Source organism: Aspergillus foveolatus, assembly GCF_047715535.1.
Source record: "Aspergillus foveolatus strain CBS 279.81 unplaced genomic scaffold BDW70scaffold_1, whole genome shotgun sequence".
NCBI classification, from domain to species: domain Eukaryota; kingdom Fungi; phylum Ascomycota; class Eurotiomycetes; order Eurotiales; family Aspergillaceae; genus Aspergillus; species Aspergillus foveolatus.
In genome coordinates, this window is record NW_027396065.1 from 30,415 (window position 1) to 43,467 (window position 13,053).

Consider the following 13,053-nt stretch of genomic DNA (forward strand, 5'->3'; position numbering starts at 1 on the left):
GCAACTAGATGAAAGTTATTAGGGCATGACAGGGCTTAGTAAAGAAGCCCAAAACTGGTCAATAAGTTAAAAGCCAAAAGGTATCGTCCTGCATACCGATATCGCCCTAAGCAAAATAGTAGTTTGCACATTCCTCAACCGGCTATTTATGTCTGGAAGCGGCGTGTAGAACGAGCACGTTGCCAACAGTTCTATTCTCGGTGCGCACCATTGCCTGAGCAACTGCTCCCAGTACCCCACGTGCCTCAAGACTAACTTCATCAGATGACGCTGGATCGATATCCAGTGTCTGGTCCACGTAGTTATTGCGTCGTCCGACTACGGTGACGTTACCCGGCTTCGAGGCCGACTGGGCCATTTCGTCTTTAACGGCGTCAATGGCAATCTGGACAGCGGCAGCCTTGTCCTTCGGGTTGACACTCTTGAAAACCACACGTGAGGACAATGCATCTGGTAGGGAATCGCGAAGGGTTGCAAAGAAGACGGGGTCTGTCTCTGAATGGAAGCTATCGAATTGATTATCCGAGCGAGATTCGTGCTTTTTGGGCTGGGCAATAAGTTTGCTTGTCTGATTGGTCGCGAGGGGGAGTTCTATATGGATGACTGTAGCTGTCACCTGGTCATTTTGCGCTAGCTGAAGGACAAACTGAAGCGCATAACGGTCGTCGTCCCCTCCAAAAAAAGGCAGGACAATATGATGAGATCGGGTAGCCGCAGGGCTAGTCCACACTGCACTTCCAACGCTCCTAGCGCTTAGGGTTCGTTGCAAACCGGGGCGGGCCTTGGCGTTGCGAGTGTACATACTGCGCTCGACGAGAACGCCAACGTTGCAGGAACTCTCGTCTAGTATGCTAGACACGAAAGCAGTATAGGGTCCGTTAGCGAACCGATTTCTCTCATCCATGTCTAACCCGCCTTGGTGCTCACTTAAAGCGCCGGTTTCGCTCCACGGAATGAGAAGGAGATCAGTAGTGCCCTCGCGCGCCATTCCAAGCACAGTGTCTGCGTATGAGTGCTCGGGCACCACCGACACGCCAGCCATAATTGAGATGTCATGCCATTGGCCGAATGCGCGGAAGGTATTAATAACCGGATCCCACAAGGAATGTTCGTCGACCTCGGACACTTTCATCACACTAGAATCTCGATCTGTTAGCTCCATTAAACGTATTCCATGCACTTGGAGTGATGATTCAGGCTGAATGTCAGTTCCAGACTCCTCAGCAGCAGCTTCCGGCGCTCTTGTGCTCTGGGCTTTCTCCGGATGGACCTTTGGAGTTGGAGGTCGGTTTGGACCGAGGAGTGCTGCAAGTGTGCAAATACTAGAAAGTCCGTCGAGACGCAGATAGACCAAAAGCCTTCGAACCTGGCGGGACTGAAGTTGCTCTTTGGTAGCGGTGACAATGCTGTTATTATCGCTTGGTTGGATTGGGTTTCCGTCCCAGTCGATTTCGCCGCGGCGCCACCGATCGACTTTATCCTGGTACCATTTTGGGTATATATATGTGGTCAATGGAGTGGTCGCAAATGTCGTCACGAGTGCCATGACCACAAATATGGTGAAGGTTCGATGACTCAAGATTTCTGCTTGTAGCCCAATATTCTAGCCCCTTGGTCAGTAAAAGGTGCGAAATCATCAGCATTTTGCTACACACCAGGACAATAAGTTCTACTAAGCCTTTGCAACTCATCAACGTCCCAATCGCGAAGCTCTCCCGCCAGAGAAGGCCACAAGCTCTTGACGCAAGCGCCCCTCCGGTAACCTTAGCAAGGAACGCGATTGAAATAACGGCAACAACATAGCCCCATACGATTCCCGTGTCTAGCAGCCCCAAGTCTGTTTGTAGGCCGGAAAGCGTAAAGTATAATGGTAGAAAAAGCGCCGTTACCAGGTCTTCGATCTTCTCCGTCAACTTGATAGCGAAACCTCCTTCGTGAGGGCAGAGCAAGCCGATCAGGAAACCACCAAAAATGGCGTGTACTCCTATTACCTGGGTGAAGAAGGACGACGCCAAGGCAATCAGAATGGTAATCGTGACAACTGACTGGCTGGGGCCTTTTTGCAAGCTTCCAGTATAGTTGAGAAAGCGTAGAAACAATGGGCGGAAAACCATGACCAGGAATGTGACGTAGCCAACGCAGACGAGAAACACCCACAGCGCTGAGAGACCACTTCCCGCATTGACAAGGGCAACGCAGAGTGCGAGCAAAATCCAGCCAACGACATCATTGCCAACGCCGGCAGACAGCACGATGACACCAACATTTGTCCCGAGCAGTTTCAACTCGGTAAGGATACGACATAAGACCGGAAATGCCTAATCTATTAGATGAAGCAATGGGATTAGCGGGTGAGCAACTTACAGTAATGGCCATGGCAATACCAATGAAGAGCAAATAAGTGCCAAAATCAATTGGCTTTAGGCCTTCTTCGTCATGGAACTCGTGATACAAACCATAAGAAACACCAGCTCCCAGTCCAAAAGGCAGGATCATTCCGGCAGCTGAGACACTGCTGGCCACCCGCCAGTTACTGACAAGGAAGCGCAGATTGGTCTCGAGGCCAACGAGAAAGAGAAACAAGACCAACCCAACATTTGCAAACAGATTCAGACTTGGAATTGATTCTGACGGGAAGATGGAATCTGTGAAATTGGGAACACGGCCCATTACTGAAGGACCGAGTATAATACCGGCTATGACTTCTGCGATAACACGAGGTTGGCGAATCTTGGATAGCGGCCAATGGAGCATGCGACAGAGAACTATGATTATGAAGGCCTGCCATAGTGTTAGACCAGAAAATAGATTATTGATCCCTTTTAGGACCCATTAACCTGGATTATGAAGATGACGATTGGGTTTTTGCTGTCATACTGAGACGGGTCGCCGCCCTCAAGGATACCACCTTGAGGAGGAGCACGATTCTCAGTCGAGTTGTCGGCCATGGTTGGCAAGTCAGGAGTGCCTGACTTCAAGGACAAGCGATGCCCCTACAATATAAAGGGCGCCAGTAAGCACGAGACAAAGACAACTAGTAGACGGGACCCGGGGGTCGACAAGCCGGGCCCACGTGGTTGGCGTGGAGAGAGTACGCTGGAGTGTTATGGAGAGGATTCAATGAATCATATTCAAGGTTATCTGCGGATAGGATCCTTGGCCATTTGTCGGCCAGCAATTGTTTGGCTGTGAACAAGTCGGATGATACGCCGCCGTTTGCGTCATTCATCCTTTGACCAGAACTGAGGCTGAGAAGACGAGCATCTGACCGCTCCCTGAGTGACGGGAAGCCACCCTTTGTCAGAGTTTCATTAGAATTTAACCAACTTCGACTCTCGGGTGGGAGGCTGACAGCCCAATCGGTGCATTGTTTTAAGCGCCAAACAGCCCCAGTCAATACTTAGGCTAGACTAAGCGATGTTGAGAGCTGCTGCAGTAAGCTGGTCAATGAAAGCAGAAGAAGAGGACGCTCGCGACTGCCAAGGTGTTGGAAGCAAAAACGGCTGTCACATGATCTCATTGAACCCCGCATTTCGACTCTCTTGGGAGAAGTTGCGAAGTTAAGCCAAAGAGGCCATGTCCGTATGCGCTCAAAGCAAGGAGTCGTAAAGGTCATGTAGATTCTCTAAGATCGAGGTCGTTGGTGGATAGGGCCGGATGATTTCCGATCGTCCATGAGTGGTAGAAATTACTAGCTCTCCGGAACGGGACTTGCCAGGGTGTAGATCGGTGCGGGGTGTTGGTCCAGCTCCGACCGGGCACCTGCATTTCTCCGTTCAAGCTCCGCGCAAGCTCCAGCCATCCACAGGCATCAGATCCGGGCACATCGACTGTATGTCTTCCATTGCACGACCTCCAGATCCTTGCTTGGTCGCCGTCGTCCTAATCGCTCGTTCGCGCGCTGGTCCTCGCTTCGTGTTCCATTACCCTCCCAGACCGCTCGCCGACAACGCCCTGCGACCCCCCAAAGCAAGACGTACCTCACGATCGAGGAGTAGGCAGAACTCGAAGGGCAACGACTCCACTTCCAGTGACGACAGTCACTCAAGTTCCGACGAGGATGAGGAGGAAGCTCCTAGTCAGAACCTGAACAATAACAACAACAGCAACAACAGCTATATTGCGGCGAGCAGGAGATCGAGCAACTTTGGACTTGACGACTCAAATATTCCGAGTGAGAGCCAACGGCCCGGGTCGATCAGCTCCTCTAGAGCTTATTTGAGGAAACGCGGTGCAAATTCGGATGCCGAGAATGATTCTGGCGTCGGATCTGATAGACAAGAAGACGGATCAAGGGAGTCGGACGGTCCTAACCGTGTGCCGTGGGAGTCAATACTAGGTCTCCCGGTCGACGTATGGGAGAAGCTACTGAGCCCGTCGCGCTCGTGGCACAAAAGACGCTTTGAGCTCGGGATTAATGACCTTGCGTTCGTCGGATGGCCGGTCTTTGTTCGCGAAGATGGAAATTGGAGAAAACAACGACGAAAGAAAAAGAAGAAGCAGCGCGCAGAATGGGAAAGCGGGGAGCTTGGCCATAACGATGCGACAGAAGATTCTCAGGACGATGGTAACGATGCTGTTGCAGCATCGACCGAGACCCTGAGTCCGTTCTCGGCGCTTCATCCCATATCCCAACGGCCGTCCGTACCTAACAGCCGATCATCGCAAATGTCAAGCGAGCCATTAGATGCTGACGACAAGGATATGATGACTATGTTCAATGTCGTCTTTGTTCTCGATCCGCCTTTGCTGGAATATTCAATGCGTGTACGAGAGATATATGACAACGTCATCAAGAAATTCTCCAAAGCTTTGAAGTGGGAACAGTCTCGGACAAACTACGTATGGAGGGAATGCCAGCACATCTTGAACATCAAAGAGAAGGCAAAAGAAAAAAGTACTGAATGACCGCCCAGTAACTCCCTACGGAAACTAACGCGTATTGGCAGGGTCATCTCTGAACAGTCTTTACGCTGACATAGTCAGCCAGTCGTCCCTTGCCAGAGCGATCCGTACTCTGTATGCCAGTATATCAGCTTCGAAGATTGCATCTGTCACTTTGAGCCCCGATGTGTCCATATCTCTTCAGATACCGCCATTGACCTCGACGCCGTACCTCCCAGGACCGACCGACCAAGCATACCCGGGACTATGGCTCACTACGGCAGACAGCATAAGTCCCGCGGATGACCCAATGACCGACGACAATAGCGCGCCGCATCAAGTTTTGGCCAAGCACTTTGCGTTGCTGTTGCTCGACAATGAGGCGACCATAATAAAGGACGTGGAAGCGGCTGGGGGATCGTTAGCTCCACCACTGGTACATTACATTCGCTGCTCCAGTCCAACAAAGTCCTTTGTTCAGATCTCACAGATCTCTGGCATACCTTTACCTACGATTCAGTTCCTAGCAAGCCATCTCGTTTACTGGCGAAGAGCTCGCGCAATTCCTCCCCTCCATCAGCGGGATACCTACATCGTCTCACCGAATTGCGATCTTAGCAAGCTAGAGGTTGCGTCGGCCGCCTATAAAGTAGCTTTCCCAACTCTTCCCAGCCTCCCGAAAATGTTATCAGCTCTGAGTGGGACACCAAGGCCTTACGGAAACTTCATTCCCAGTAAGGACCACAAAGCGACCTACTTCCTGATATTGGCATGGTTATTGCGAGGCGGCTGGGTTACGCAACTTCGGTCTTTCGCTCGAGTGAAAGTATCTCCTGAAATCAAAATGGCTGTTGAACTAGCCATCCGACGAGAAGAGGTAGACAAATACTTGAGCAAAGGTAAATCGCCAGTGGCTACGTCGGACAAGGAGAATTCCGTGAATGATGAAAGAACTGGTGGCAGTGATTTTGACGATGCCTCGTCGTCCTCCTCATCCTCGCTTGCAAGTCATGGGAGCGGGGATGCAACACCAATGCCGGATCGCTTCAGAGCGGACACTGGCGTCGATTTGACACATTCTCTGCTCGATCAAACTGCATCCTTGAAAACGTCTTCCCTAATACTCTTGCCTCACAAAGTGTCCCCGCTGGAATCTCGATGGCTAGACGAGATCGTGGCACGGTTCCCTGACAACGCCCTAGACTTTGTTGGAAATGCAACTGAGGGCGATTCTGCCACCCCGATTCCTGCAAAGTCGCTGAAGGAGGTCTGGCCAACGTACCTTAAATATTTTAATGGTTATGACGCTTTAGAGAAGATCCCTGTTCGAGAGGGACTGAAGCGGAAACTGGTCTCGCAGGTATTAACGCGCCTAGGACTCATTACTGGACAGCCATCCACTGAACTGGATCCTAGAGAGCAAGTTCTGGTTTCTTTTAGACATTGGTAGTCATGTCTTAATGGAATCAATGTTGTTATAGATCGTCATTTCGCCCGGAAAAACAACACGTGAGAGGTCGGGCCTTTCGGCCGGAGGTGGGTGGGCACTATCCGAACATTCCCGATGTCATCGTATGCCGAAAACCAGCGTTCCCAGCTCCAGCCCTAACAGATACCCTACACCTCCACGAACGTAGTCGCGCAGGAATGCCAGTCGATAATTCGTGCAAATTTCGTCAGAAACCACTCTATAGGCTGAACGCTAGAGACCTTATTTCTGGTTCAGCTCTCGGTGTAATCAAAATCTGACCTCCAACAGCTCTTGACTGTTGGGAATGCGATTGCTTACCTATTATTGGTGACCATTGTTGCTCGTTGCAACGGCACGCGCCGGAAGCCTTCATAGGTGACGGAATGAGGCGACTGTCACGTGCTCATCGTTGCAGGATTGGTTGTTTCGAACCTGAACTCACGGTGTACGAATGGTTGGCATGAAGGCTCTGCTTCAGGAATTCGATACTATTATACTCATATACTCCATAGTTCTTTACCGAAAAACCTTCATCGGCAGTTCGTCCTTGATAGTAACGAGCACTGAATCCGCACTGGCGGCGCCAAGAACCCGGGATGGCATGATTTGAAGAGAATGGAATGAGCCGGATGACTACAATCACACCAATGTGCGGTCAGCGAGAAAAACGCAGGTAGTAAAACGTCTCAGAATTGAGTTCAAAATCTGAAGTATAGAGAGAGTAATAGACAGCCTGGTCAATACTACGCTGCCCCTCACTGCCGTGCTTGATCGGTTATACTCCGTACTCCGCACTTCGCCTGAGAGATAACCGCTGTAGTTCCCTATATGCACGCTGTATTGCATTCGCGAGAAGCTGCAGAGTAAGGACCGAATTGATTGGAGTAGCAATTCCATATCTAGGCTAGGACTGATACACGTAACTTAGCATGTCCCGTATACGGCAGGCTATCCAGGGGCCTAGGTAGTAATTGCAATGTCTCATGAGGGGTACAAGGGCTATTACCTTTATATTCCTGGCACCGAGGTATCGTAGATATCTTTGCCTTGATTGGGACCCGGGATTTATTATAGGCACCGAGACTACCTGGACACTGTATATTTTTCTTGTCGTTACCCTATCCGCGTAACCGTGGTTGTTGGGTTGGGACAAGCGGTATTTTCAGAACCTGCTACGGCTCGCATGTAAATAGCTACTATTGCCGCCTATTCCCCCGGCTCCGAGAAAAGACCAGGGTGCAGATATAAGAACGAACAGCCGGACTTACCCAAAACACAGGAAATAATGGTGGGGTTTCGAGCTGAGCGCTCTAGCGAACAATGCTGCCCAGTCAAGGACGAAGTATAGGATCGAGAACAAGTCATTCCTGTTAGATTTGTCCTTGCAGTTAGTTGGCGCACCGTCAAAAAGATCATAATTGGCAGCTATATCGAATTTCTGGAAGACATACCATCGGCTCATACCCACAGAAGCCCTGAAGCCCACTATGGGTGAGTAATGTGCGGGCGTCCGGGACCGACAGGAATACCCAAAAAAATCATAAATTTTTTTTTTCAGTTTCGAACGCGGAAGGCATTATTATCGAGGAAGAACACTTTTTCCCCTACCATTTTTTCCCCCTAAGCGGGCTCTGTCTCTGTGTAGTATTCGGTATTCCTTTTCTCCCTTTGCTGTTGTCGGCGCTTCCTCTTGAGACTACGGGCCCCAGCGGAGACTGCGATTTGATTATTCTTAGGTATTTTCTTTTCCCTCTGTGTGCCTGGTTACTCTCTTCTTTTTCCCTCACCCTCGTCTTTCTTCACCCCTCCTCTCCTCTTTCCCCTCCTTGTCTCGTAAACTCCCTCCACTCCATCCTTCCTGGCACTTCAGCTTTTCTTCAGGGCCCCTGTCTGTTCGTTGGACGTTTGTGTTGTTGCACTCGTGCCCATTCCTCAGTGTGCCGCAGCCGCATTTTCCCTTCGCACGTCCTGTAACTGCATTTACCGGGCCATTTTTCTCATTTTTCCTTTTTGCTCTTCTCTAAATTCAGGGAAGGTACATTTATAATTTGTACTCTTCAAATCATCTACCGCACGATTTACAGCGCAACCTAAATTTCCTGTGTCTTACCTCGAAACTTCTTGTCCAGGGATTTTGGCACATCGACGCCTGGTGAATACTCGCTAACCGTTTCCACGTGAAAGTCGCGACTTCTTGCGCTATTCAAGGGGCGACAGAAGTCCTTCGCTATCGAACGTGCCTCGTTCCTGATCGTACGTCTCCTGTCGTTGAACCGTTCGACTGCGAATTCTGCAGCGTTCCTGGATTTGCCCGGGCTGATCGCCGAGACGCCGTGATTTATAGCTGGTTTTTTAATACAGACAAGTGATATAGCTACGAACTGATCCCTGCGCCACGAATCGATTAGTGACGACGCTCTCGTTACTGTGAGCAGTATCTCGAACCTTCCCAATCTCGATTTACCGTGTGCGTTTTTACGATTCCGCTCGTCTCGATACTACGACTTCCGGCTCAGTAACTTGCGTCGAGATTCTACGAATGCGATTTGCGTGAGAGGCTGGTCTGTTCAGGAAAAGACGGATAGTCGGTTATTCTCATTTCGAGGACCTTGCTAGAGCGAATAACTGTCCCTTCCACTTCGCTCTGATCAACTCGATAAACACCTCCGGATCATATAATCGAGAAGAGAGAGTTTCTTGCAACGGGAGGTTGCATCTTGGTGGGGTTCTAGAAGACGGAAGTCATTTCTTTCCTGATTTCCATCGGTATCGGAACAGCTCTCACCCCTTCTTTTGATTACCTAGGGTGGTTCCTGTTCTCTGGCAGAACTGTTCTTCAATTCCCCTAGCACGGATATATTAGATTTATTCTTTCGATTGTAACGAAAAGAACAATGGCTGCCACATTCTCTTACGCTCAGGCCGCGAAAGGCATCGCTTCAACGCAGCCGTCCAAAACGCCGTCCGAGTCTACCACACCCGTCTCAAGGTTGGACGAGCAGGACACGGAAATTCAGACCGGCGCTGATGCTGCATTCTCGAAGACAGACGCCGCCGCTGATGTCGACAGCAAAACCGTTAACAATGAGAAAGAAGTGAGTGAGTCTAAGGCTGGGACTTCCGCGACCTCTGCACCTAACGCTTCTACTGCGCAAACTCCCGCGGGGCCGAAAGTGAGCGAGAATGGCATTTCGGAAACTACCTGGGATAAACAATCTCAAGCTTCAGGGTCGGACAAGGAGAATAGTGCCGCCAAAGGCACTGAGACAAAGTCCTCGGAGAAGAAGAAAAAAGAAAAGCCCGCCCCTCCTAAGGAGCTCAAAGCTGCTCCCCTCCCCGCAGTCAACGTCTGGCAACAAAGGAAGGAGGCTCAAGAGGCTAAAGTCAAGGCCAACCCGGCTGCTAACGTTGCTGCCAAAGTTTCCAAGTCAACGTCCGAGACTTCTTCTGTATCTGAGGATACTCAAGACCAGCCTAAGACCAGCTCCAAGAAGAAAGGCGGCGATTTATCGAAGAGGGGTGACGGTGTCAAGGGTCAGGAAAGCGCCCCTGTTCCTCCTGTTGCGGATGCTGCTTCATGGCCTACTCCCCAGGGCGCTCAAGGTGAAGAGAAGAAGAAGGCACAAGAGAAGTCTGAAAAGACTGAGAAGAGCCCAGTGATTCGTCCACACGGCAAGGAGAAATGGACACCAGTTCCCTACGTCCCGACTGCGGTCTTCAACACCCCTCTACCCTCTGCTGCGCGCCGGGGCGGGAGAAGCGCACGCGGCGGTAGAGACGCCACTCGCAACGGGTCTCACGGCGCTGGAGCTGCTGAGAAAACATCCCCTGGCCAATCAGCCCAAGGTTCCACGACCAAGCAATCCGCATCTGGAGACCGAGGCAGGAATGAGCCTAACTCTGCACGTGCGAACTCACTACCCGCTCCATCACGACGCTCAAATAGCGCCGACAATGGCACCACAGATGTCCGCAAAACACAAGTACCTGATCGAACTCGTGGAGGCAAGGGACTGGATAACGCGAATGCTGCCGGCGGTAAGCAGGTCAACGGCGAGTCTTTCTCTAGACATGCCAAGCCCTTCCCCAAGAACCATGAAGGATTCCAGAAGGGAGGCGATTACACTAAGAACCCGAATCTCTCGGTAGATACTCACAACGGACCTCGCTCCGGACCCAATGGCGAGCGTCGTTTCGAGAACGGTCCCAAGTCTGCAGACTTTTCCAATCTGCATTCTGATCGCAAGGAGTTCACACCCCGTGCTGAGCGAGGCAAAGGTTCACACCGTGGGCGCGGAGGTGGCCATGCTGGATACAATGGTGCTCAGACTTCCCATTTCCCCAACAACCACATGGGCCCGCAGGGCTACATGCATCCTAAGTCATTCGGTTACAGCGACCGCCGAGGGCCCCAGCAACCTGGTCTCGCTAATGGCTCGCGCGGTCATGCCATGACGATGCGGTCTCCTTCCTTGCCCAACTCTTCCTCCATGTACAACATGTACTCATCCTTCCCTGCGGACATCAACTCCATGTATGGCTATCAACCAGTGCAGCCTGGTCCCATGTCGGCGATGCCTTTCCAACCGTACATGGAATCATTTTCTGTGATCGGCATGATCACTTTGCAGCTCGACTACTACTTCTCGGTTGACAACCTGTGCAAGGATATTTATCTCCGCAAGCATATGGACTCTCAGGGGTTCGTTGCGTTAAATGTCATCGCCAACTTCAAGCGAGTCAAGCAATTGTCTGAAGACTTTGAGTTACTCCGTCATGCCTCGCGGCAATTGAAGGCCGCTGAATACTACGCTGGTGAGGATGGCATAGACAGGCTACGGCCAAGGGAGAGGTGGGAACAGTGGGTTCTCCCTATGGAGCAGCGCGACCCTTCAGCTCAGAATGCCGGTCCTATTCTCTCTGCTGGTCAAACCGATACTACTGTTTCGCAGAGTCAACTTGACGGTGCTACAAATGGCTTTGTCCCCAAGTCATCGTTGCCCAGTGGCGCAATCCCTTTCAAGACAGCATTGTCATCCGCTGCCCCAGAGTTTTCGCCGTCTAACGGTCTCGACGCTGGAAACGAAGTCTCGAATGTAAGGCTTTCCTAGTATGATATCGACGTGTTCTTATGATGCTAACACTCACTTAGTAAGGAAGCTTCCGTCGACCACGTCCCCGAGCTCATCTAGTCAACTGGTTGAGCGAGCATGCACATCACCAATAGTCCCAGTCTCTGACTCTGTGGACTTCACACTTACAATATTAAGTGTCGACGAAAATACATGACGGCAATTTCATACAGTGGCCACGATACAAATTTCAGTACCGATGGTCGAATTTTTGGTCCAATCTCAGTGCACAAATGTACAATGAATTTAAGAGTCTAGCGTTTATGATCCTCAGCACGAATCATCGGCAGCGGTTTCCTCAGAAAATGTTCACTTTTATGGTGTTTTTGGGTTGGGCGACACAGTCAATGCTTGCCAAGGTTATTCAATTCTCATTAGGAGCGAACAGTGTGATGTTAGCGCGCGATACAGGCGCCGAGCTCTTCATCCTACAGCCATGTTTATCTGGAACTGTGCCTCCTGAACCTCTCAGAGCCATCGAAGCCGCTAAAAGTTCGACCACCTTCTGAGTGCTAGCTTGAGAGTCGGGCTGCAAAAGTGATTTTTTTGTTCTCTTCCATCTACCATTCCATGTTCACTTGTGGTTTTCCATCCATCATGACTTGCATTACTATTGTCAGCTTATGCATCTATTGTCCAGTGACCGATGACATCTATTCTCAGCGAAGTGGGTTGATATATGCACATTCTGATTATCGGCTTGTTTGCTTTATTTCTTCTATTTTCAATTCCCGGTTTGAAAACTCTGGAGTCCGATTTTTTTTTTCCTGGGCCAGTATCACCGATCCTCGATTCTTGCTTTGGGGAGTGGGCTGAATTTTCTCCCACCGTCATAGAATGTTAATTCGGTTTTTGTCTTTCCGTCTTCTTCCTCTTCGCTGGTTTGCTTTTTCAATTCACCTACTCACCTCTTTCAAGTTCTAATTCTGCAGCAATGCATTCATTTCCCTTCACCCCAGGTTTACCTAGTCACGGTTCAAAGAGGCAACATACCAAGGAAAAAAAATGTTATCTCACAGCAAGGCGCACATGAACTTTCAACAGAAAAAAAAATGAAAAATTGGCATTGACTGCTTATTCCCGGCTCCCTCGTCTGTCTGTTTCCAGTGAGACAAGCCTGCTTTTCTCTTTCGTCTTCTCAACGAAGCTAGGGCATCACCGGTTTCTCCCGCTCGCTCTTGTAGCGTTTTATGGTATCCTAAGTGCGTTTTAAATGAGGTGGCGCATTGCTTTGGTGTGTTCTGGCGTGAAGGTGGATTTCTGTCATCTCCTAGGTCTGTTGTTTGGAGTCTGTAAAGGAGATGTTAGGTACATATTATGCGTTATAGTCTCTTTTTTAGGTATTAGTTCTGATATTCATCAAGCCTGGGATGAAGAATTAGAATGGTACTAAGGGTTTTGAACACTTAATGGTTGCAGTGCAGCACTTATTGTAGGTTGTCTCTTTATGTCAACTTGCAATTGCCAGGATCATGTAATCAATTCTTGCCTCAGGCCACAAATTCCGGGCTAGTGACGAGCCCCGGAGTCAGCTTCATCCGCTAAGCTTGGTCGTCCCAGCTTTCT

At 50.2% G+C, this 13,053-nt stretch overlaps 3 protein-coding genes across 3 annotated transcripts; 2 read left to right on the plus strand and 1 right to left on the minus strand.

Annotated features, from left to right (window-relative positions):
* Nucleotides 1–142: 142 nt before the first annotated feature.
* On the minus strand, nucleotides 143–2,948 carry BDW70DRAFT_146343 (Kha1p; the record flags this gene model as incomplete). Its single annotated transcript, XM_073738573.1, has 4 exons — nucleotides 143–1,603; nucleotides 1,656–2,318; nucleotides 2,365–2,781; nucleotides 2,838–2,948. 4 exons carry the CDS (start codon nucleotides 2,946–2,948, stop codon nucleotides 143–145), a joined length of 2,652 nt encoding a protein of 883 aa, XP_073600922.1.
* Nucleotides 2,949–3,513: 565 nt separating this feature from the next.
* On the plus strand, nucleotides 3,514–6,635 carry BDW70DRAFT_326 (nitrogen permease regulator 3 family protein). The gene is made up of 2 exons (XM_073743760.1): nucleotides 3,514–4,897; nucleotides 4,950–6,635. The coding sequence occupies exons 1-2, from the start codon at nucleotides 3,835–3,837 to the stop codon at nucleotides 6,332–6,334; spliced, it is 2,448 nt and encodes an 815-aa protein (XP_073600923.1). The 5' UTR covers nucleotides 3,514–3,834; the 3' UTR covers nucleotides 6,335–6,635.
* A 1,875-nt stretch (nucleotides 6,636–8,510) lies between these two features.
* On the plus strand, nucleotides 8,511–11,615 carry BDW70DRAFT_351 (La domain family). Its single transcript, XM_073743822.1, has 2 exons — nucleotides 8,511–11,451; nucleotides 11,508–11,615. Exons 1-2 carry the CDS (start codon nucleotides 9,250–9,252, stop codon nucleotides 11,508–11,510), a joined length of 2,205 nt encoding a protein of 734 aa, XP_073600924.1. The 5' UTR covers nucleotides 8,511–9,249; the 3' UTR covers nucleotides 11,511–11,615.
* Nucleotides 11,616–13,053: the final 1,438 nt, after the last annotated feature.